Raw genomic sequence first — 24,129 nt, forward strand, 5'->3', positions numbered from 1 at the left:
AGGCCTTTTGACTCTAATTCCAGTATTTGTTTTATTCTATTCAACCCTTCTAGAGATGGAATATAGCATGTAACTTGTAAAATATATTTATAAACTTTTCTTTTTCCTTCCTCTAACATTTTTAATAGATATCTGGAACAAAACAGGAGCTGTTAAATTGATCAAGTGGTCTCCTGATAACAGTGTTGTGATGGTGACCTGGGAATGTGGAGGCCTTTCTTTGTGGAGTGTATTTGGTGCCCAGCTGATTTGTACTCTTGGGGGTGATTTTGCGTGAGTGAATGAATTATAACTAGCATTAGAGAAAACACCTTTTTTAGAAAAAAAAAATGCTATCTTATATCCTGTTTTAGAACTTTCATTGCTTTATGATCCAAAAAGGCATTTTTAATGAGTCTCTGGAAACCTGTCTTCTAATAAGCAAGATATTCTATTTTTTTTGCCACCAGAGTATAATTAATGTTACTGTTCTTCTTTCCAAATTAAGCCCTGACAGAGAATGTCTACCCTAAAGTTGCCTAACTTAGTGTTCCTTATGGCTTCTGTAAAGAATGGATTAGAAGGGAGAGAAACTAGAGGGAAGGAAAACAATTGGAAAACCCAAAATAATACAGGCAAGTGGTGATGAGACCTTTAACTAGGAAGGTGACTGAGTAAAAAGGATATTTGCAAGAGATGTAAAGCAGTATGAGTTAAAAAGCCTTGGCAGCTGATTAATATGAAGGATGAGGATGAATGAAGAGTTGAAGAAAACTGTAAGATTCTGAAGCCTATATGATTTAGATAGATTGAAATAAGGAATTTAAAATAACAGTGGGTTTGGGAATTAAGAAGATGAATTTTTTTTGGACATAGGTGTTTGACATGTTTTCTTCTTGTTCAGTCATTTTTCAATTTTGTCCCATTCTTTATTATTCCATTTGGGGCTTTCTTGGCAAAGATAATGGAGTAGTTTGCCTTTTCTTTCTCAAGCTTATTTTTTACAAATGAGGAAATAAAGCAAATAGAATGAAGTGACTTTCTCAGGATCCCACACAATAAGTGTTTAAGACCAGATTTGAACTCATTAGGATACGTTGCACCACCTGGATTTCTTCTCTCTGATATATCTATAGAACATTTGTTGTTGATAATCATTAGTCAGTTGAGGTAGTCCTGGAGCAGTCATTATAAAGATAATAATTTAATGCATAGGAATTGATACTGTCACCAAGAGAATATAGGAGAGAATAAGAGGATCCATAATTGAGCTTTAGAATTTTCCACATTTTGAAGATAGAATCTGGATAATGATTGAGAAGGAATTGTTAAATAGGAAGAGGGTTGAGGAAAGAATATCTCCGGAGGAAATGTGGTCAGCTTCAGAGATGTCAAGAAGGTAATAACTTTGGAGAAAGTAGTCTTTCAGGGGAGTGAGTGAAGAATATAGTCAAAACAAAGTATAGTCATCTTTTACTAAGAGTTTAGTTGTGAAAGGGAGATATACAAAAATATACAAAGGGATGAAATAAAGAATTTTTTTTATTAGGTTTTTACAAGGCAAATGGGGTTAAGTGGTTTGCCCAAGGCCACACAGTAGGTAATTATTAAGTGTCTGAGACCGGATTTGAACCCAGGTACTCCTGACTCCAGGGCCAGTGCTTTATCCACTGTGCCACCTAGCCACCCCTCAAATAAAAAATTTTAAAAGATGGGGAGACTTGGTTGTATTTTCAGGTGACAGAATGAATTGATTGATAGGGAGAGAGGAAAATTTAGGGATGGGGTGGATAATTCAAGTAAACAATCTGATGGAGGAAGTTGGACTAGGGTATGGAATCAAGTATACTATATAATTTAGTATTGATATTTTGTATAGTGTATACTTTAGTATAGATACTTTGTGTAGCATATTTTTATTATAAATATTTTGTATGGGATACTATAGTATACAATGGTATACTATGCTATTCATTAACAAAGGGAACTTGATTTTTTTCCTACCTGCAGTATGCTTGGAAATATTCCCATGTTCCTTCTACTTGCCATTCCTAGAATCTCTTGACAAGAATCCCATCCTGCTGTGCACTAGATAGCACAATCAGGATTGGTATCATTGAGGAATTCTTTGTTCTTCTGTTGTACAGAGCAGAAATTAAGATAATGGTGGGGGGCGGCTAGGTGGCACAGTGAAAAGAGCAATGGCCCTGGAGTCAGGAGTACCTGGGTTCAAATCCGACCTCAGACACTTAATAATTACTGTGTGGCCTTGGGCAAGCCACTTAACCCCATTGCCTTGCAAAAAAAAAAAATCTAAAAAAAATTATGTTGGTGGATTTTCTTCTCAAGTCTTTTTTAAAACTTTTATTTATTTAAGGCAGTGGGGTTAAGTGACTTGCCCAAGGTCACACAGCTAGGCAATCATTAAGTGTCTGAGGTCAAATTTGAACTCAAGTACTCCTGACTCCAGGGCCAGTGCTCTATCCACTGCACCACCCAATGGTGACTTTTCTTCCTTTTTTATTGATATTTTGCTTTTTTTGAGATTGGCAAAAAAATTGTGCAATTTAAAAATAGTTAAAATAATTTAATCTTACTTAAAATATTCTTAAAAACGTGAATTGTATAAATTCTTACAGACAGAGCCAACTTCCCATCAGAGACTGGAGGGAAAAAGAATGAGACAGGAAAAAGATGTAAGGGGCTTTTGAGATGAAAAGTAGGGTTAAGGGAGTTCATGGTAAATGGTCTCTATTTTCTCCATAAGTTCAAATCCTATACTTAGAATTTCTTTTTTCTTTCAGTTACCGGTCAGATGGTACTAAGAAAGAACCTCTAAAGATAAGCTCCATGGTAAGTCTTCCTATAAAAACTAGCACTGTGAGAATTCTATTTTGTGTTTTGCTTTGTGAGGTTTCTTATTTATATGATTTAATGTTCTGCCAGAATATGAATAAATTCTTCAATATGTGATTTTTGGTTGACTAAAACAATTTTTAAAGGAAAAAGGGAAAACCTTATTGGATCTCATTTAATTTTTTATTCTTTTTGGTGACAATAACTGTCATGTATGGCAGAGTTTGTTATAAAGAAGGTATGATTTTGTTTTTGTTCTTTTTTTGAGAATACCTGCATTTCTTTTATGATTCCTTTACAGCTATTTTTTTTAGTTTGTTTTGAATGAAAGCAGGCACAAAGTTAAATATGCTGAATGCCTTTAAGATCTTGCTTACAATTTATCCTGAATGTCTCCAGAATTACTGTTATTCACTTATTTTAAATATTTTGAATGTCTCTGGGTTTTACAGAAATCAATGGGATAAATCTTTCTGTATATAGGTCAAACATAATTTTACACAGTCCCACTAATTGCAAGTATGTTTGTGACTAATCCCATAAGAATTATGGAAACACTTTTTCTAGGAATAAAGAGGAAGGCTTTTCCCTGTCACCTTTTTCCTAATTATGAACCTTTCTAGACAGTACTTCCATAGTTGCATTTCATTTATCATTGAGTGAGGTGGGGAAAGTGGCAAAAGAAAACATGTTTTGATATTTCTTTATGCCTTTTGTTTTACAAATCTAGACTAATTTTCTAGGTTAGAAATGGTTATTTTATATTCACTAATTCCCATTTCCTATAATTCAATTAAATTAATTTAGATAATAAAGTAGGGAGAAAATTTTCCTGAGAATAAAGACCTGAGTTTGGTGATACAAGTGTTACCTTTATTTTGTTCCACTATCCCAGATGTAGAGCAAGGCATTTTGTAATATTCCAAAAGTCATGAACAGTTCTGGCATGCAACTAATATTGAGGGAATATATATGCAGTTAAGATGAAATATTAGGGGCGGCTAGGTGGCACAGTGGATAGAGCACTGGCCCTGGAGTCAGGAGTACCTGAGTTCAAATCCAGCCTCAGACAATAATTACTTAGCTGTGTGGCCTTGAGCAAGTCACTTAACCCCATTGCCTAGCAAAAAAAAAAATAAACCAAAAAAAGATGAGATATTTTGTTCAGGAATAATTTTTGTTTTCTTTTTCACACAAGAGTTGGGGTGCAGAAGGTTATCACCTGTGGGTAATTAGTGGATTTGGTTCTCAAAATGCTGATGTTGAGTCTGACATCAAGAGTTCAGCTAATCAGCCTGGCATTCTACAATTTCAGTTCATCAAGAGTGCACTCACTGTTAATCCTTGCATGGTAAGTAGATATTTATGACCTTTAGAATTTTAAAGAGATTATACTTTTCAATTATCTTTTGGGGCTCATATTGTTTTAATAAGAAGTCATTTTATACTGTTAAAATCCAGAACCGCACTCATTTTATTCTGGTTTTATTTTCTATCTTCATTTAATGTATGTCAGAAGTTTTCTTTCTGGATCCATTATGTCCTTTTAGATATTTATATGTTCAATTAAAACAAGATGGGTTCAGTAAGGACAAAATAGAAGAGGAAGAAGTCTCAAAAAAAATTGAGGTAGTACTCTGTTCTGTTTGTATTTTTGCTTCTATAGGCTGCAGCCCTGTTTTAACTGTACTAAACTATGCAAGAAACTTCTTATGATATTTTGTTCATCCTGGTCATGCCTAAGCATTTATTACTTATGAATTTGTACCTGAAAATAATTTCCTTTCTATTTCTCAAATTTTAAAGTTTCTATTAAAACCATTCCTTTCCCTCAAAAACAAACAAAATTATTTGCTGTAGTTCAGATTGAGGTAGAGCCTTTCCCACAGTTTCAGCTAGGTGGTCCCCAGAAAAATAGCATTACCTTTTTTGGTAAATGAAACATTCATATCAAAGTGATGTAAGTGCAATTTTCCTCTTATGGTAAAAAGAATAACTAGTTTTGACAGACTAGGTTTTAACTAGATGATTTAATATATCTCTAAACTTGAAAAATGTAGATAGCCTTGAAAAATTGTTCTTTTTAAGATTAGTTTCAATTAATTTTTTTTAATTAGCAAGTATTTTCCACTCCTATGTTCCTTCCCCTCCCTTTCTGCAAAAAAGAAAATCATAACTCCTAGAATAAATTGTATAGACAAGGAAAAGAAACATGGGGAAAATAATGTCAACAAAGGGATATGAGTAGATCATTTATCTTTCTTTTAATTAACCATTTAATTTTCTTTCATTGAATTTTTTATTTTAAAAAGTTGTATTTATACTTTTTGTTTTTATATCACATATATTTCTTGATAAGCTCTTCCCCTTGTTAAATAAAATTAATCAATCAAAAATAATTTATTAAATGTAAACTGTATACTAAGAATGTTATGCAAAACAAATTAGCACAGTGGAACTCATTGGATAAGCATATGCAAAATTAAAAATCCCTAGGCTTTTCATCTCCCACTTGAGAGGAGGGAACTATGTTGCATCATCTATTCTACAATGGCTAAGATTGTTCATTACACTTTATCAAGATTCAGCTGCCTTATAATAGTGTTCTTTATCTTCACAGTATTGAGATCATTGTATATATTTTTCCTCTAACACAGCTCTCTTCACTTGACTTGGTTCACTTTGTTTACACTGGTCCCCTTTTTTTATTTTAATGAAATTTTCTGTTTGGCTTTTATAACCTGACCTGTTCCTATTTTTCCAGTCTTCTTATATCTTACTCCCCTCTACATAATCTGTAATCCAGAACACTGGTCCCTTTCACAAAGACATTCTGACTCCATACATTTTTACTGGGTGTCCCTCCTGTTTAGAATGCCCTCCATCCTTGTTTTCACTTCCTTCTTCCTAGACTTTCTTCATGTCTCAACTAACATCTTACATTTTACAAACAGCTCTTCTCAGCCCCTTTTTGTGCTCCTGCTCCTCATCTGGGACACCTGTGGTTTATTGCATGCACATGAGTGTGTATGTGTGTACATACAGATATTTATAATTGTACCTAGCTATTTGCATGTCATGCCCTCCTTTAGGTTGTGAAGTCCTTGAAGGAAGAAACCATTCTTAGTTTTATTTGTATCTCTTACAATAGTGTCTGTCACCTGTTGTCATTAAGTCAGTGCAGTCATGTGTGACTCTAAATGACCTGTTTTGGAGTTTTCTCAGCAAGGGTAGTAGTGGTTTGCATTTCCTTCTCCTGCCTATTTTCCAGATGAAGAACTTAGACAGTGAAATGACTTTCCCGGGGTCACACAGTTAGAAAGTGTCTGAGACCAAATGTGAACTGAGACTCATGTTCTTGACTTTAAGCCCCGCACTCTCACCACTGCTCTATCTTGCTTCCTAACCTGACACAGAATAGGCATGTTTGTTGAACTATGATGGAGTATTATCTCTTCACATTAATAGACCACAATTTATTCAGGATCATTTTACAGTGGATAGACATCACTCTCATTCCGCAAAAAAAGTACTACTGTTCTTGAGCTCCTTGGGATATATACCTAGTAATGGCATTATTAGTTCAAATTTCAGTTGAGTGATTTTGCTTGTATAATTCCAAGTTGGTATTCAGAATGGTTGTAATAATTCACAGCTTTTCCAATAAAACCACTCTTTGATCTTTTCAAGACAGTAAATGAGGATCATAGAGGCAGTGAGATGTACTCCATGTTGTCCATGTTTCAGCCCAGGAAAATTCCTTTGGTTCTCTTATACTTGAGCTGGAGGTATTACTGCTCATCCCCAAACTGCATTTCTCTGATCTTATTATTCCACCAACAGTAGTCTATACCCTTGCCAATATTTCCAGTTCCTAAGAAATCATTACCCTTCACTGCAAATACTAAAGCTTCTTATCATCACACTTGGAAATTTGGTTCTTACATGAAGTTACATTGCCATCTCTTGGCAGTTGTCAAACAAAATCAGTCTGAATCCCTCTTTCAAATACTCTTAAGACAGATATCATGCTCTTCCTGCACACCTTCAGAGTCATCCCTTCTCTAGGTCTTTTAGATTCTCCTCATATAATATATTTGCCAATATTCTGACTGTCCTCCTCACTCTCTTCTAGACATATCATATCATTGATAGAGTTCCTAAAATGAGAAGTCCAGAACTGAATATAGTAATCCAAGACATGGACTTAGCAGAGCAGAGTAAAATATATAAATGTACTTCACTTGTCCCACATTTTTCTCTAATTATAACCTAGATTAGCATTAGCATTTTTCCAGTTGTCTTCTCACACTGTTGATTCATACTAAACTTGAAATCCACTAATGCTCTACATCTTTTTCACAAGAATGGTTGTTTAGCCATGTGTTTGTTTCTCTTTTCTGGTTTTATGAAGCTGGTTTTTTAACCCAAGTGTCTTTTTAAAATTTTATCACATTTGATTGGACCCATTCTTTTTATTTATTTTTAAGTTATATTTAATGATAATTTTCAACATTGATTTTTGTAAAACCCACCTTTCCCCTCCCATCCTAGGTTAGCAAATAATCTGATAGAGGTTATACATATGCAATTGTGTTACATATATTTCTGTATTATTCACACTATAAAGAAGAATCAGATCAGAAAGGGAAAACTATGAAAAGGAAAAAGCAAAAAACACATTTTAAAAAGGTGAAAAAAATGTGCTTTGATCTGCATTCAGATTCCATAATTCTTTCTCTGGATGTGGATGACATTTTCCATGGCAAATGCTTTAGAATTCTCTTTCATCAGAGGGGCGGCTAGGTGGCGCAGTGGATAAAGCACCGGCCCTCGAGTCAGGAGTAGCTGGGTTCAAATCCGGTCTCAGACACTTAATAATTACCTAGCTGTGTGGCCTTGGGCAAGCCACTTAACCCCGTTTGCCTTGAAAAAACCTTAAAAAAAAAAGAATTCTCTTTCATCAAGAAGGGCCAAGTCTATCATAGTTGATCATCACATAATGTTTCTGTTAATGTCCTGCTTACTTCACTTATCATCAGTTCAAGTAAGTTTTTCCAAGTTTTTCCTGAAATCTGACTGCTTTTCATTTCTATAGGGAAACAATATTCAACAGTATTAAATATTCCATCCCATAGCACAATTGTTCAGCCATTCCTCAATTGATGGGCATCCCTACAATTACCCTTTTTTTGCCACCCCCCCAAATAACTACTATGAAGATTTTTGTATGTGTGGGTTTTTCTCCTTCTTTAATGATTTCTTTGGGATACAGACCTAGTAGTGGTATTGTTGGATCAAAGGGTATGCAGAGTTTTATCTCCCTTTGGACATAGTTTCATAATGCTCTCCAGAAAGATCTGATCAGTTTATGACTCCACCAACAGTGCATTAGTGACCCAGTTTTCCCTTATCTCCTTAAATATTGATCATTTCCATTTTCTGTTATATTACTCCATCTGTTAGGTGTGAGGTAGTACTTCCAAGTTATTTTAATTTTCTATTTCTCTGATCAATACTGATTTGTGACATTTTTTTCATATGACTATAGATAGCTTTAATTTCTTCATCTGAAAACTGCCTATTCATATCCTTTGACCATTTATCAATTGGGAAAAGACTTTTATTCTTATAAATCTTACTTAGTTTTCTATACATTTTAGAAATGGTGGGTTGGGCCTATTCTTTTGGCCTTTTCAAATTTTTTTGAATCTAGACTACCATCCATCCTATCACGTGTCCACTTTTATGTCATATGTAAATTTCATAAGCACGCCAGGATAAATGCTGAGTTAATTTATGGACATCATTAATTCAGCGAGGATTTGATAAGCCCCTGCAAGGTACAGTGCCTATGCTAGGTGCTTGGGATATACCTGTAGACAGCTGACCCTCATAGGAAGGAGAGTGAGACTAGTAACAAGAGGAGTCCAGGCAGTATGCCCTGAGAGATTGGAGAGAAGGGGTCACTTTGACAGGTTCATGTGTTCTTGAGTTAGCAAATACCCTGCACCTTGAAGGAAGGCCTTTAGCAGAGAGCAGTGGCATGGAGATGGAGGGTGAGCATGCTGTCCTGCTCTGAGAGATAGCAGGAGCAGAAGGTGATGGGGCAAAGGGTCCACGTTATCTCTAATGTGAAATGTGTTTAGGGGGAACAGTAAAAGTTAAGAATGGAAAGATTGTGAGGGCTATCAAGAGTTAATTTGGTAGGTAGTTCAGAGGAAAAATTGTGTGATCAGAGTAGTTATCAAGATTACTTGTGGGACAGCTGGGTGGTGCAGTGGATAGATCACTGGCCCTGGAGGCAGGAGGACCTGAGTTCAAATTCAGCCTCAGACACTTAATAATTACCTAGCTGTGTGACCTTGGGCAAGTCACTTAACCCCACTGCCTTGCCTCCCCCTCCCAAAAGATTATTTGCAAAGTTCTGTGAAGGATGGATTGAAGGATAAAGACAAGGAGGCAAGAAAAGCTAAGAGGCTATCATAATTAAGTCCAAGAAGAAATAAGTAACTGAAAAAGTGTGGTTATATACAAACTTTATTGAGGAGGTTACACCTTAGACCACTGGGAGCTTGATAATTCCATCAACATGCAGTTGAACTGTTTGGTATGGGTGGGAAAATTGATTCATTTTTGAGCGTGAGGTACTGATAGGGCATTGGTGGAGATAAATAGTTGGCAGTTAAAATAATTTAACTTTGGGGAGAACAGGAAGTGTGAAGTATAGAGGTGATAATGGAAGATACCTAAGTATGAGATTGCCAAAGAAAGAGTAGGAAGAAGAATAAAGAGGCTATGGACAGATTCTTGAGCATAAGGAGTAGAAGAGGGGTAAGGAGCTAGAAAAAGAGAAGAAATGATGAATGAGGTAGGAGAATCATAAGTAATCATCAGAGGAAAAAAATATGAAAATACCCTTGTTAGGTACTGCAGAGAAGTCAGGAAAGCTTTAAGAACAGAAAAAGAAAATGAACATTATATCTAGTGATAAGGTCTTTAGTGATTTTAGAGAGTTGTTTGATTGAATGGTTGAGTTTCAATCCAACTTGCTACTGACTGAGGAGAGTGAATGGTGATAAAGTGAAGATAGCACCTAAAATCTATTCTTAAAGTTTTGCAATGAAGTTGAGGAGAGAAGAAAATGCCTCTTACCTGATCCCTCTAATTGAAAATGATCTCCCATTCTTCTAGTTTGACTAAATTTCTCCTTTGTCTACATTATTCCGTATTCTAAACTTAATTTAAGTGCCTGTCACATTCTTCCTCTCTTAGGTGAATATAAGTCTCTTCAGGGCAGGGACTGCACTTTTTTATGTTTTTGGGGGGCTTTTTTGCAAGGCACCTGGGGTTAAGTGGCCCAAGGTCACAGAGCTAGGTAATTATTAAGTGTCAGAGGTCAAATTTGAACTCAGGTCCTCTTGACTCCAGGGCCGGTGCTCTATCTACTGCGCCACCTAGCTGCCCCCGGGGACTGCACACTTTAAAACATTTGTGTATTGTGACTCTGGAGCAGGATCCTGCACATAGTAGGTATTAATGTGTTGATTAAATGTTTGAATGCTATGTTAAGGGGTGATAGTGAAGGAGAGGATGATTTTTATTTTGTTTTTGAATGTAGAACCAGGAAACAGGGAAAGATTGAATTGTAAGAGAGACAAGATTTTGGGAGGCAATTAGAGTAGAAATGAGGATAAATATGGAATGGTAGATTTAGTTTCATTCTGTGACCTAGAATAAGGAAGAAAGGATGTGTGATAGTATTGAAAGATTTACAAGAGTGAAAAAGAGAAATTAAGAGAAGACAGGTGGGGCAGGAGGCAGAAGGAAGTAGAATTGCAAGTTTAAGAAATTTGGAATTGTCATTCCAAATAATGCAGGGCAGTCATTAAGGGACAAATAAAAGGATTGCTGTGTGTAGTGAGAGACTTGCAAAAATTAGCTGGAACATACTACTTTTTATTTAGGTTCCATTTTATCTTGCTTTTAATAGCTGGAGTATTAATTTTTTAAATTGTTTGTTCCTTCTTTGTCCCCTCTTTGCAGAGTAACCAGGAGCAGGTGCTACTTCAGGGAGAGGATCGCTTGTATTTGAACTGTGGAGATGCCTCACAAGCTCAGAATCCTAGAAAATCATCAGCACACTCTGAACATAAGCCCATTCGGGAAAAGAGTCCATTTTCAGATGGAAGTTTAGATTCTCAGGGTTTAAGCACTTTACTTGGACACCGACATTGGCACGTTGTGCAGGTAAACTTCATTTAAGGCTGAGCTGCCACCTCTTATACTCAGTGAAATTTCTTATGAGACTAATTTTCAAAATATTTTTCTATTATTGCAAACAGTGGAGTGGCAGGGCACCTTTCTTGTGTAATATCTTTTCTCCATCTTTTTATGTTCTGCCTCTTTGGTTTCTTCTTTGTTCTTACCATTTAATGCAGAATGTATTGTTCTCTCCTTTAAATCTTTTATCATTGTGCAGTGTCTTCAAGAGCAGCAAGTTTTGCCTGTCACTTTTCAATCACAACTATGTGAAATGCTTATTTACTCTTTCATCTTTTTTCAAGAAATATAAATCTAGCTGTGTTGTAAGCAAAGCTGAGATAGCATGAAAATATCCCCAGAATTTTACCTAGCCATATTCTGTGCAGCTGGCATTAACTCAAATGGAAGAACTGAGCCTACTGTGTAGGCTTAACAGTCTCTGTCACATACTCTTGTGTCCATTCTAGAATCTCTGCCATCAGTTCTGCTTATAACAAAATATTTAGCTCTTCTTACATTAAAAAAAGACCCCAAAACTTTTCAGTAATATCAGTGTAATGGCATTCAGAAAGGAAAGAATTACCATAGTTTGGTGCAAAACAGTCATTTCAGAAATTCACTTTATGGAGGAAAATGAAATTAAAATGAATTAAGAAAATTAACAGTCCACTTGTAGCTTCACCTCCCTAAACATTTTCCAATAGAACACCAAACTCTGTACCTCTTCTTGATAAATAAATATATTTGGTCAGAAACTTTTTTCACAGTGAAAGGAGATGTGTTTTTCAACTCCTGATCCTCACTGATCTCTATACATACATCTACACTTCACTACTCCCTCAGTTCCTACTTTTCCTATGGCCAATGACCAAAATCCAAAAAGAATTAGACAAGAATATGATTATCTTTGTGTTTTAAAACCTAATATGTACAAATATACTATTAAAATTATGTTGATATTGCCATAAAATTGGCCAGTTTTCATTAATTCATTATATAATTTATAATTATAAAACTGAATCAAGAATATTTCCTTTGCTAAAATAATCCACTGTTCCTTCTCTCTTATAGTCATTTCTCTACTTAATTTCCATTTCCCCACACTAGGAACTATACATTCTACACTGACTAGCATCAATGCCAGTTCTACTTAACCAGGTCTGTGTTACTAGAGAGACAAGTAGAGCCAGGTAGGTCCTGAATTCAAAAGACAATCGGGAAATAAAACAAAATGAATTCCCCTCTGATTCTAAAAATACATTGAATTACCCAGAGAAGCATTTGATAGCATAGATTTAGGATAATAAAGATATTCGTTTACTGATTACCAGCAATAACATTCTATATGAGATTCTTTTTTTTAAATAATATTTATTGAAACAATTTTTGTGTGTGCATGAGATGCTAATATTTTTCTGTGACATCATTTTCTAACTTTTCAGTTTTTCCCAGAGTTCATAAGATTATGTCAAATTTAGTGACCAGTGACAATTGTATTAGAATAGGAAAAACGGAATTTTTAGAACAGGAAAGGCCCATACAGATTATTTAGTATTAGTCTAGAAATAAAAACTGGAATTACTAATTCAGGCCTTTAATTCCAGTTATCCTTTGTTTCCTTTACTTATAATTCTACCTAAATAATGAATGAAGAAACAAAGTATATTTCTATCATACAAAGTGTTCCCCACTACTCTATAAAAGCAAATTTTAAAAGCTCCTAGCGAGGAAAAAAAAGCCAGCCACAGATTCAAACCAGCTTAACAAACATTTATTAAGCTTATATTTGAATAAGATACTTTTAGGGGCTGGGGATAAAAAACAAAACAGAATAGGTCCTTTTCTCATGGTATTTATTACTTGGACAACAAATTATCTGCATTTGAAGATAGTTTTCTCAATGCTAGACACATTCTGAATAGAATTTTATATTTACTTTAGTGTTTATTGATGTTTAGAAAATTTTATTGTTAAGACTATGTTAAGCATGGTTTGTTTTTTTCTCACCAGATCTAATAAAAATTTTAGAATTGACCTGTGTTTTAGATTATAAATAATCTCTTCTTTTCCACAGTAATAACTATTGACATTTCTATAACACTTTAAAGTTTACAAAGCCCTTTCTTTATAATATACTTGTTAGGTAGATTCTATAATTATCATCCTCATCCCCATTTGACAAATGAGGAAATGGAATCTCATAGGCTAGAATTTATTTGACAGAAGTCACATAACTGACAAATATCAGAGCTAGATCAGAAAACTAAGTCTTTTGATTCCAAGTTCAGTATTTTTGTTCTTGCTTCATCCTTCCTTTCCAAGACAAAGAGAAGCTGACTGTATTAAATATCAGTTTAGTTAAAGTTCTTATATTTTTTAATCCTGTATCCTGGAAGAGCTAGGTGATTGAGTAGCTAGAGAGCTAGAGCTGTTGTCAAGAAGACCTGAATTCAGATGTGATATCACCTTAGACCTTGTGTGACCCTGGGCAAGTTACTTTACCCCTGTTCCTTCAGTTTCCTAATCTGTAAAATGAGACTAATAATTAGTACCTACTTCCCAGAGCTAAGTGATTTGCCCAAGGTCACACAGCTAGATAATTAAGTGTCTGAGGCTGGATTTGAACTCAGGTCCTCCTGACTCCAGGGCCCCACTATCCACTGGGCCATCTAGTTGCCCCTCCCTGCCTCAGTCCTCTCATCATTCCAGTCCATTCAGCAATTACTGTCAAAGTAATTTTCCTCAAACACAGATATAATCATTTGATTCTTCCTCTTTGCTGAATTTTTTTAGAGCATGTCAAATTCAGGCTTCATCCTATCTTTCAAGCTTTATATTCATTATTCTCCCTCTTGCAATCTTCAGTCCAGTCAAAGTGATTTTCTCTCTTCACTCTTATTTCTCTGTCTCCCAAGTCCCTGTCTTTGTCCTGGCCACACTCATGCCTGGAATGTTATTGCCTCCTTCCCTCTGCTCTGTAAACAGTCTTCTTTCTTTAAGACATAAGTCAAGCACCATCATCTACACAGTTTTTCCTAACTGTTCCCCCCAACTCTCAAATTGCCTTATGTTTAATTTCTTTGTATATATTTGTATTTATTTTCTTTGCATATTATTGTGTGCATTTGTAGATGTTCTTTTCTTTTCCATCACAATATAAACTTGCAATTATAGAATATTCCTTTTTTGTTCTTGTGTTCCATTGTATTTATATCCCTGGAACATTGAAGGTGCCTTAACAGATATTTACTTGATTAATTGATTAGTTTGTGTTGTATATTCAGAAACCCAATTAGGAAGATAAGAAATAAACAGATTCTGCTCTCTGGAAACATAATAAATTAGAGTAGATAGAATACATTTGATGAAACCCACAAAAATAACTGCAACAAACCAATCTATTACTGAGCTGTTACTATAATGATAGAAATGAGTATACAGAAAAAGGATTAGTCTTAAATGCAAGTGGTCAATTAAAAGATCTCTGCCAATATATAAATAAGAAATTTAGATTTCTCTGAGATTTGCCCACTTAATAGAGAAAATGTTAAATGTTGTCTATGGTATGGTTTTGACAATTGCACAGGAAAATGAATACCATTGTATTAATAGTACTGAGTCATGATTTGGCTCCTAGTTTCATTTGACAGTTCTGTTGTTTTCTCTAGATTTCCAGCACTTATCTAGAAAGCAATTGGCCTATAAGGGTGAGTTACTTCATTTTTGAGTTCATTTATTTTTAAACGTTTCTTTTTATAACTTTATTTCTTTATGCAAGTGACATTTAACAAAGTATTTTAGTTTCTAGAGAATTCTTTTTATTTTATTTTATTCAAACAGTTTTCGGCTATTGACAAGCTGGGACAAAATGTTGCTGTCGTTGGAAAGTTTGGTTTTGCACATTACTCATTACTCACCAAAAAATGGAAGCTCTTTGGAAACATTACCCAGGTTGGTTCTTTTACAAAGTAGAGAGAGAGAGATCTGAACAATCATATACAAAATCACACTCCCGTAAAAAATTTTAAAATTAAGCATGAGCGATAGAAAATAATCCAAAAGAATGTTATAGTTAAGTAGCCTGAATTTTCTTTTTTGCTAAAAGTTATGTTATGAGAAAAATTCCATAACATTTCAAGTATTTCTTATCAGTAATCCTGTTATTGAAAACTAGAGAGAGGTGTTTTATAATAAACACTTAGAGAATCATTTCTCCCCTAGGTTAAATGCATCAAAGACATTCCCTTGAACTGTTTGTTATAAAGTAGGAGATTCTCCTTTCCCTAGAAAAGCTTGGGCTACTGCCAACTTTTGAGGTCCCTAGCCATAATTTTTTTTTTTTATTTAGATGGAGATACAAAAAAAGGAACTAAAAACAAGGATTTTTTTCCATATTTTTATCCTGCATAACCACACTAATTATTCAAGGAAAACCTAACTTGTTACTGTTGAGCTCAAACAGGGAAGGAGTATCCAAATAATCATTTCATAGTTATCTGCTACATTTGAAGTCCTACTTGTGCTCAAGGTCCAATCTTTTCCTGTATAGGAAGAAGAGTTGTACAGTTGGTTGAAGAGTGTACAGCAGGAATTCTGGGATGGCTTTCTTTGGCCTTAGAAGTGTTTCACAATTATATTAGCTTGATAAAGATCTGGCTTTAAGAGTTAGGGAACTCTAGGTTCAGGTCTTGCCTCTCAAGTCCTCAGGGCAATTACCTTTATCCTTCACTGCTCCAGGCATCTCAGAAACTATAAATTACAAAAGAATGAGTTAATCTGTGTTGCTAGAGGAAGTGTTCCAGTGGGTGGTCCCTATTCTGATGAATTTACAGGTCTAGTCAGAAACAAATATTAGGGTCTTATAGTTTGGGGTGTCCCCTTTAACTGGATAATGAAACTAATGTATTGTTTTTTTTCTCTTTTGTTTTAAGGAGCAAAATATGATTGTGACAGGTGGCTTAGCCTGGTGGAATGACTTTATTGTCCTGGCATGTTATAATTTAAATGACCACCAAGAAGAGGTAAAAAGAAATTCTAGTAACAGTTTTCCATATTTTAATCATAAGCAGTTTTACTTTTTTGTTGTTTGAAAACAACAAATCCAAAAATAGTTTCCCAGAGCACTTTGCCTAGATTCCCCGCCCCCATCTTTTGGTTTTACATCTCCATAATTTCCAAATATATTCCTTGCCTTTTCCCTTCAAAGAACCAAATTTTGTAACAAAATAAAGGGAGTGGGGAAGCATTTCAGCAAAATTAACAAATATATCAACCAAGACTATAAATATGCAGGATTTCACACTTCTAATCCTTAACTTTTGCAAAAAAGAAAGCAAAGTACATTCTCATATTTCTTTGGAATTGAATTTGGTCATTATCATTTTAGAGCATACAGGTTTAATTTTTTGGTGGTTGAAAAGACAGTGTGGAAAAAGTGCAAGCAAGGTTTATTGAACTCTCAATACTTAGAACCCTCAAAGACTTGAGTTGTGCAAAGAAGGTGTCAACCTACATTGGTGAAGAGAAATGTTCTTCATTATGGAATTCCCTATACTAATGAAATCTCTAATCTAATTCCTCTTTATTTATTTGGTATATAATTGTAGGATCTTGTCCCTATTCCTAGTCCTTTTCGATGGTGGGGCTTCCCCCACCCCGTTTATACTGCTGTAGTCATGAATATAATTATCATAATTCTTTATTTAATTTTTAATCAGTTTCTATAAATCTTCCCATGAGTGTCTATATTATTCATTTTTTTTGTTTCTTACAGTAAATGGAATATTCTGTTTTATCCAAATTGTATTACAATTTGTATAACAATTTGTTGTGGGTATTTACTTAGTTCTAGTTTTTGCTACTACCATGAGTGCTAATAAATATATTTTGGTATATTATGGGACTTTCTCTCTTTGACCTCCTTGGATTATATACCTGGTAGTCAAATGGTTCAGATATTTAATCTCTTAGCATAATTCTATTGCAGAATGAGTGGCCAAATTCAGTTTCACCATTGGTGATTTAGTGTGCCTGTCTTTCCATTTTATTCAAAACTTACACTATTTTTATCTTTAGTCATATTTTCTGTGTGTGAAAACCATCTTCTTGAAGGAAACCTTTCTGAATCCCCTTTGATGCCAATGCATCATATATATGCACTTCTGATATCATCTCCAATTTATTTTTATGTATGTGCATATATATGTGTGTGTGTGTGTGTGTGTATGTATATCATAAAGTCTCATTTATACATAATTTTACCAGTTTACATTTCTTCTTTTGAGAACAGTTGATCATATCCTTTTACCACTTACCCATGGAAAATGAATTAAGTTTTTGGCCATATATTTCTGTTGCATTGGAAGAGGGAGTATCCTGTCCTGGTAATTCCCTGTACCACTGAAATTCCAGGCATGCCTAGAATATATTCCTAGATTCCCTATATGTCTTAAGTGTCAGACCCTTATCAAAGATACTTGATGCAAGAATTTGTTATTTTTTCTTTTACTAGTTGCATTGATTTTTTTTATAATGCTTCTTTAGCACCACCACTCCCGACTCTACTTTTTATCATATTTATGTATGTGCACTTTTAGATTCAGAATTTTGTACAAAAAAATCTTTGCATCAAATCAAACATGTGGATCGAACATAACCAATAAATATTTTGATGAATTGAATTAAAAATTTAAACAAAATATTTCATTCCTTGACAGAAGTATTTTGAACAGATTTCAGTTAGTTCGTTTTACTGAGTCTAAATTCTACAGTGTGTCTTACTGAACACTTGTTACTTTTCATGTTTTAAATAATATAAAATCTAGTCATAGATGAGTTCTATAAAGATTGGAATAGGTATAAAGTTTGAATGATTCATTACACAAACTTTTAAAGCACCAACTATGTGCAAAGTATTGGACACTTTGACAGATATGAAGGTGAATTAGTTCCTGCCTTTACAGCTTATAATATAGTAGGAGGAAATAAACATCTGTCTATTACTGTAATATCAAATAGATTGTGACAAATGGACAGGGGATATATAAACATATGAGAGGCAATATATATGTTCATTTTAAGAGAATGGGCCTACTCTTATCTGAAGATAAGCCTAGTTCAACAGAACAGCTGAAAGCAAATATTCCTATAGATTGCAGCTCAGATTTTTATACCTTATTTTTTTTTGTATATATGATGAGCATAGCCTTCAGAATATCATTATAATGTCTTTGTTAACCAATCACAGATATATTTTTAATTGCCTATTATTTGAACAAGATCAAAGAGAATTCATTAATGAAATAGTCATTGTCTTTGATCAAAAGACTAAATTGCTTCCTTTTTATTTTCTTTTTTTTTGTGGGGTCTGCAGCTAAGAGTTTACTTGCGAACATCTAACCTGGACAATGCTTTTGCTCATGTCACCAAAGTTCAAGCAGAAACCTTACTGCTTAGTGTTTTTCGGGACATGGTAATATTATTTAGAGCTGACTGTTCTATATGCCTTTACAGTATTGAAAGAAAAACGGATGGGTGAGTATAACATAAAAGAAGTTGATGTAAGTTATTATTTATTATGTGCCTTCAGTTTAGCTTTTCTTTTCTCATAAAGTGATTTGATATTCTCCATGTAAGAGCATTAAAGATTTAATCAATAGAATTAAAATTATAATCACCTTTTTAAGCCATAAATATTAGGAATTAAAATGAACTTCTCCATTAAACTTGTTTAGCTAATCAGCTTACTTGAGTCTATTTGGAAGATGATATGATGTCATGGAAAGAGGGCTACATTTGGAGCCAGAGGATCCAAGTTTGAATCCTAGCCATTTCCTGTTTGACCTTCAGCAATTCATTCAGTTTCTTCTCTAGTCTTCAGTGCCTGTACCTCTGAAATGAGGGGGTCATACTTGAGGATTTCTAAAATGCAGGATTTCCCATCAAATCAACAAACCTGGATTAAGCAAGCACCTTTTTAAGTTCCAGACATTGTACTCATCTTTATACTTTCACCAAAAAAAATATATGAAATGCATGGCCATGAAATAAATATTGAGTTGAATTAAAAATTTAAACAAAATATTTAATTTCTTGAGGCAAAGCTGAAGCAAGTTTCAGTTAGTTTGACTTATAGAATCTAAATTCTACAGTTTTTTTTTTTACTGAACACTAGTAACTTTTCATGTTAAATGCTATAAAATCTAGACTTGGATGAGTTCACTTAAGATTGGAAGGTATAGGTGTGAAGACTGAATGATTCATTCCACAAACTTTTGAAGCACCAACTGTGTGCTTGAAACTTAACAGATATAAAGGTGAATTATATGATAAGTTCCTACTCTCACAGAGAAGAAAGAGGAAAATAGACATATATATACAAGGGAATGATCTATTTGGAAGGGAACTTCAAGACAAGTAATCTAATTAGTTTGATATTCAAGATGGTTGATAATGTTTGTTTGAGTGATAATGCTTTAGGTAGCACGTACATTAGTAACTGCTACATTATCTCATACCTTAAAACACAGGGCTATCACAGGATCCTTCTGTTCATATGATGAAAAGTTGATAGAGTGACTGAACGGCATTGAGAAGATACTTCTTGACCAAAAATTCATAGAATTTTACTTTGTTAATGTTTCCTTGAATAACAGTTGGGAACTATTCATGTTTAAGATTTTAGAAAAAATAAAGGTTGGAGAAATAAGTGAGACTTTACCCAGTGAAGTCCATCTTCTTGCTAAGATAAAATCGGAGAGCCTATCTTGCTCTTAATATTAAACTTCATTCCTCTCAGCCATCTAATACCTTCTGATTTCCACAATTTTCCCTCTTTTTTGCTATTAGCCTCCCTAAGGATGGGAAGTGAGGGAAAAGATATTGGGAGGTCCTTTTCAGGTCCTTTTTTTCTGTAGTTGATAGATGGAATAGATAATGTATATGACCCACAGGAAGGGAGGACTATAATCATGAAATTATAATAAATGATACTGTTGAATAAGTGGGGAAAAAACTTTGGAATAATGTTTTTGAAATGTGTGTTTGTTTTTATAGTCCAAATACTACTGCCAGTATTCAGGTTCTCCAGGAAGTCTCCATGTCTCGCTACATCCCTCATCCTTTCCTAGTAGTATCTGTGACTCTGACATCAGTGAGAACAGAAACTGGGATCACTTTGAAAATGCCACATCAGGTACTATTCATGTTTGAGCTTGTCTCAACTGAAGTGATTTAAATGAGCATTTTTAAAGGAATTAATAAGTTTGTCAGGTGATTAAGAGGGCACAGTGATTACAGAGAAAATACATTTTAACACTGAATTTAAATTGGAAAATGTTGTCTTGAATAGGTTAGGCACATTTTTTCTGATCTTACATTCTAGAATATTCTGATTGCATTCATCTGCACAAATTGAAAATATTACAAAAAATCTTATTATGAGTCTGGATTTGTATCAAAATAAACTTTAAAAAACATTTATGAAGAATTTTAATTAAAGGCAGAAAGGAAACTAATGGTAAGAGTTTAAAATTTTTACTCTTTTTCCCAGTTCTAGCCAGAAAAACTCGATGTAATGTGTTAGAATTCTGATTAAAGTAGAAACACTATATTTGCATAGTAGTTTTTGTCTTTTCAAAATGCTTTCATATATATCATCTGAGTTGACCTTTAAGCCAAACAGATGAGGTATATTATGCAGGTATTGTTGTCTCTACTTATCACATGAGGAAAACTTAGGCATAGGTTACTTACCCAAGATCAGACAGAGCTAATGTATCAGAGTACCTTTGCAAACAAATAGGATTCTGGCTGAACAAGAGTGAGAAAGATAGTGCTTTCTCTTTTATTGTCATTATGATTATTATTATCTGTTTTTATAATGTGTTTACTAACATTTTTAATTGGTAAAAGTTTACTGAATGCCACTGCTTACCTTAAAGATCCTCAAAATTCGTTTCCAACCTACTCTTCAACACATACCTTCACTACCCTCACCCTTAAGTTCCCTTCCAGATAGATCATTACTTTCCTACTTTCCATGTAGTTCATTCCCTAAATTTATTCTATACCTTCCTACCTTTGTACTTTATAATACTTTTTCTCTATATCTTTGGCACTTGAAATCTTAACCATCTCTCTAAGGCCTGGCCAAAATGACAAAACTGTCCATATTGCTTTCCCTGTTCCTCCCATTCCTGTGAGATATTATCCCCTCCTATTTGTGAACTCTTAGCACTTTGTAGTTCCTTCTGTGCATTTTTTTTTCAAGGCAGTGCAATTAAAATTACTTGCCCAAGGTCACACAGCTAGGCAATTATTAAGTGTCTGAGCCTGCATTTGAACTCAAGTCCCCCTGACTCCAGGGCCAATATTCTACCCACTGCCCCATCTCACTACCCCCTACTCCCTTTGCATTTATAATTTCATTTTATTACATTTTGTTTACATGGCCCTGTCCTAGCCTTTTAAGTGCAGTGCCTTCCTGATGTTTAATGAAAAGTCTTGGACAGTTTAGAATATATCTCCCAGAAGTAAGTAGTGAGTTCTTTTATTTGAAGCAGTAATAAGATGGAGTTTAGGAATTTGGCAGGCATGATCTTGTTTTACTCATGTAATCTACATTTCTAAGTTCATGTGAAAAAAACTAATTCAGGATAAATATTTTGGACTGAAAGTAACTGGACTGGAATTTTTCAACAAGTGTTTTTATTAAGTTCCTCCAAGAGGATGGATTGGAGCGGGAATTGCCTGAGTGAGAGAGATCATTTAGGAGACTATTGTGACACAGGCAAGAGGTTAGCAGTGTCATAAAAATCCAGAGGGGGCAGCAAGGTGGTGCAGTGGATAGAGCACTGGCCCTGGAGTCAGGAGTACCTGAGTTCAAATCCAGCCTCAGATACTTAATAATTACCTAGCTGTGTGGCCTTGGGCAAGCCACTTAACCCCATTGCCTAGCAAAAACCTTTAAAAAAGAAGAGAAAATCCAGTGAGAAGTAGCTGGTCAGTTGTGTCAGATGGCGCAGAGGTCAGAAGGATGAAGATTTAGTAAAAGCTATCAGATTTAGTTAATAAGAAGCCTCCTGATAACCTGAAAGCAGCAATGAGTCAGAAGTCAGATTGAGGTGTTGAAAAGTAGGGGAAAAAACGTAGTCAACTTTTTCTAGGAGTTTGGCTGTGAAAGGGAGCAAAGATATAGTTTGGGTGAATTGTAGAGTCAAATATTTTTTCAGGAAGAGAAAGTCTTTTTAAGAATAAATTTTTAAAATTATTAAACATTGATTTTTCTCTCCTTCCTCACTCCCTATTGAAAAATTTAATATGCATAGAGTTGCTAAAATATATCTATGTCCTAGGGTATAATCTCCTTTAACAAAATTTAAGTCTATCTTGATGTTGGCAAGTAGAAACAATCTACCTAATGATTATAAAAAAAAAGCTTCTAGCCTGAGTAGAGAAAAATTTTAAAATCGACTTTTGTGTTGTTTTTCATCTATTTGGATAATAGAATCCTTGAAACATTCTTTTCCTTTCTTCAGAAATATATATTAAAAAATGTTATTGTATTATATGGGTAAATTATGGAAAGCTCAAGTTTACATAGCCAAGAACCACAGTGGAATGGTACTCAGTTTTAGAAAAGATTTAATTGGGAAATGAGTTGTTTCAACTAAATTAATTTTCCATATTATTGAAACTTATTTTAAGCACAAAATCTTTGTAAAATATAGTTTATACTTCCCTATCTTTCCATTCATATTATTTAGATAAAATAGAGAAAACTTCATAATCGAATTTTTAGATTGATGAAGTAGAGAGAAAAAACTATTTTGATAGATTATAGATTGAAATACTGGTCCAAGACTAACAACAATTTAATAGGACCAAATGTAAAAGTGTAAGTTGAGGCTTAGCTCATATAAATCCTGCCATCATTTATTATTTTAAAAAATGTTTAACCCTATAATAAATCAGAATCTGACCTTAGATACTTACCAGCTGTGTGACCCGTGACTCATTTCATCTATCTGTTAAGTGGGAATAATAACTACACCTCCTTTCCAGGCTTATTGGGAACATCAAATGAGAAAATGTTTGTAAATTGCTTAGCATAGTGCCTGTCACAATAGTGGAGCTTTATAAAAGCTCCTTCTGTTTCCCTTCCTTTTCCCTTGTTAGAAAGGTCTTCTTCCTCTTCCAGATGACACTTGACACATATTTGAGAACATGGATCATATTCTCCCCATTGGATTTTCAAGCTTCAGGTTAAGCATCTCCAACTCGCCATATAACCAGAACCATCTTGACGTGTGATCCTCCTAAAGGACTTGGCCAACTTCAGATATCTTGAATTTTGTATTGTATTTTTATTAATAGAGACTATATTTGCATAAACTTTTTTAATAGACTTTTCTCAAGCTTATAGGATCCAGTGTAGTATGATATAGCTGCTTTAAAAAAACAGACAATGTCATTAGATTAATAGAATTAATAGTGTCAGGATCACATTAATTTTCATTTACTTTTGCTGGTTAAATATCTGGGGTGTTGCATTCAGTTCTGAGGGGCACTGCTAACTAGCATAGTGAGGAGTGGTTTGGAATCATCTCTTCAAAGAAATGATTAGGGGTAGCCAGGTGATGCAGTGGATAGAGTTAGGAGGACTTGAGTTCAAATCCTATGTCAGATAAATAATTACCTAGCTGTGTGACCTTGGGCAAGTCATTTAACCCCAATACCTTACAAAAGTTAAAAAAAAAGGAATGGTTAAAAGTATTTCCAGTGTTTAACCCAGAGAAGAAAAACTTGACAGCTTTCTTCAGATGCTTTGAAAGCAGTTATAAAAGACAGATGAGTAGAACAGCTAAAAGCAAGATTTGTTTATCATGGATATACTGTATTTCCCCATGTATAAGATGCACCTTAATTTTGGAGCCCCAAATTTGAAAAAAAATGTATTACATAAAGTTATTGAACTCAAGTTTTATTCATCATAAAATTCATACAACTCCTCATCACTGTCAAAACTAT

The 24,129-nt window shown here is 34.3% G+C and overlaps 1 protein-coding gene across 4 annotated transcripts in view; it reads left to right on the top strand.

Moving 5' to 3' along the window:
* Positions 1–24,129, top strand: part of RIC1 (RIC1 homolog, RAB6A GEF complex partner 1) — a 154,846-nt gene that overhangs the window by 111,840 nt on the left and 18,877 nt on the right. For all 4 annotated transcript variants that reach the window (XM_074197475.1, XM_074197476.1, XM_074197477.1 and 1 more), the window contains 9 exons: positions 129–273; positions 2,784–2,832; positions 4,034–4,186; positions 10,882–11,085; positions 14,769–14,807; positions 14,941–15,051; positions 16,032–16,121; positions 18,473–18,633; positions 20,155–20,293. In XM_074197475.1, the coding sequence (XP_074053576.1) occupies positions 129–273; positions 2,784–2,832; positions 4,034–4,186; positions 10,882–11,085; positions 14,769–14,807; positions 14,941–15,051; positions 16,032–16,121; positions 18,473–18,633; positions 20,155–20,293 (1,091 nt within the window). The remainder of the gene's footprint in view (positions 1–128; positions 274–2,783; positions 2,833–4,033; positions 4,187–10,881; positions 11,086–14,768; positions 14,808–14,940; positions 15,052–16,031; positions 16,122–18,472; positions 18,634–20,154; positions 20,294–24,129) is intronic.

This window comes from Macrotis lagotis, chromosome 8 (assembly GCF_037893015.1).
Source record: "Macrotis lagotis isolate mMagLag1 chromosome 8, bilby.v1.9.chrom.fasta, whole genome shotgun sequence".
In the NCBI taxonomy this organism is placed as follows: domain Eukaryota; kingdom Metazoa; phylum Chordata; class Mammalia; order Peramelemorphia; family Peramelidae; genus Macrotis; species Macrotis lagotis.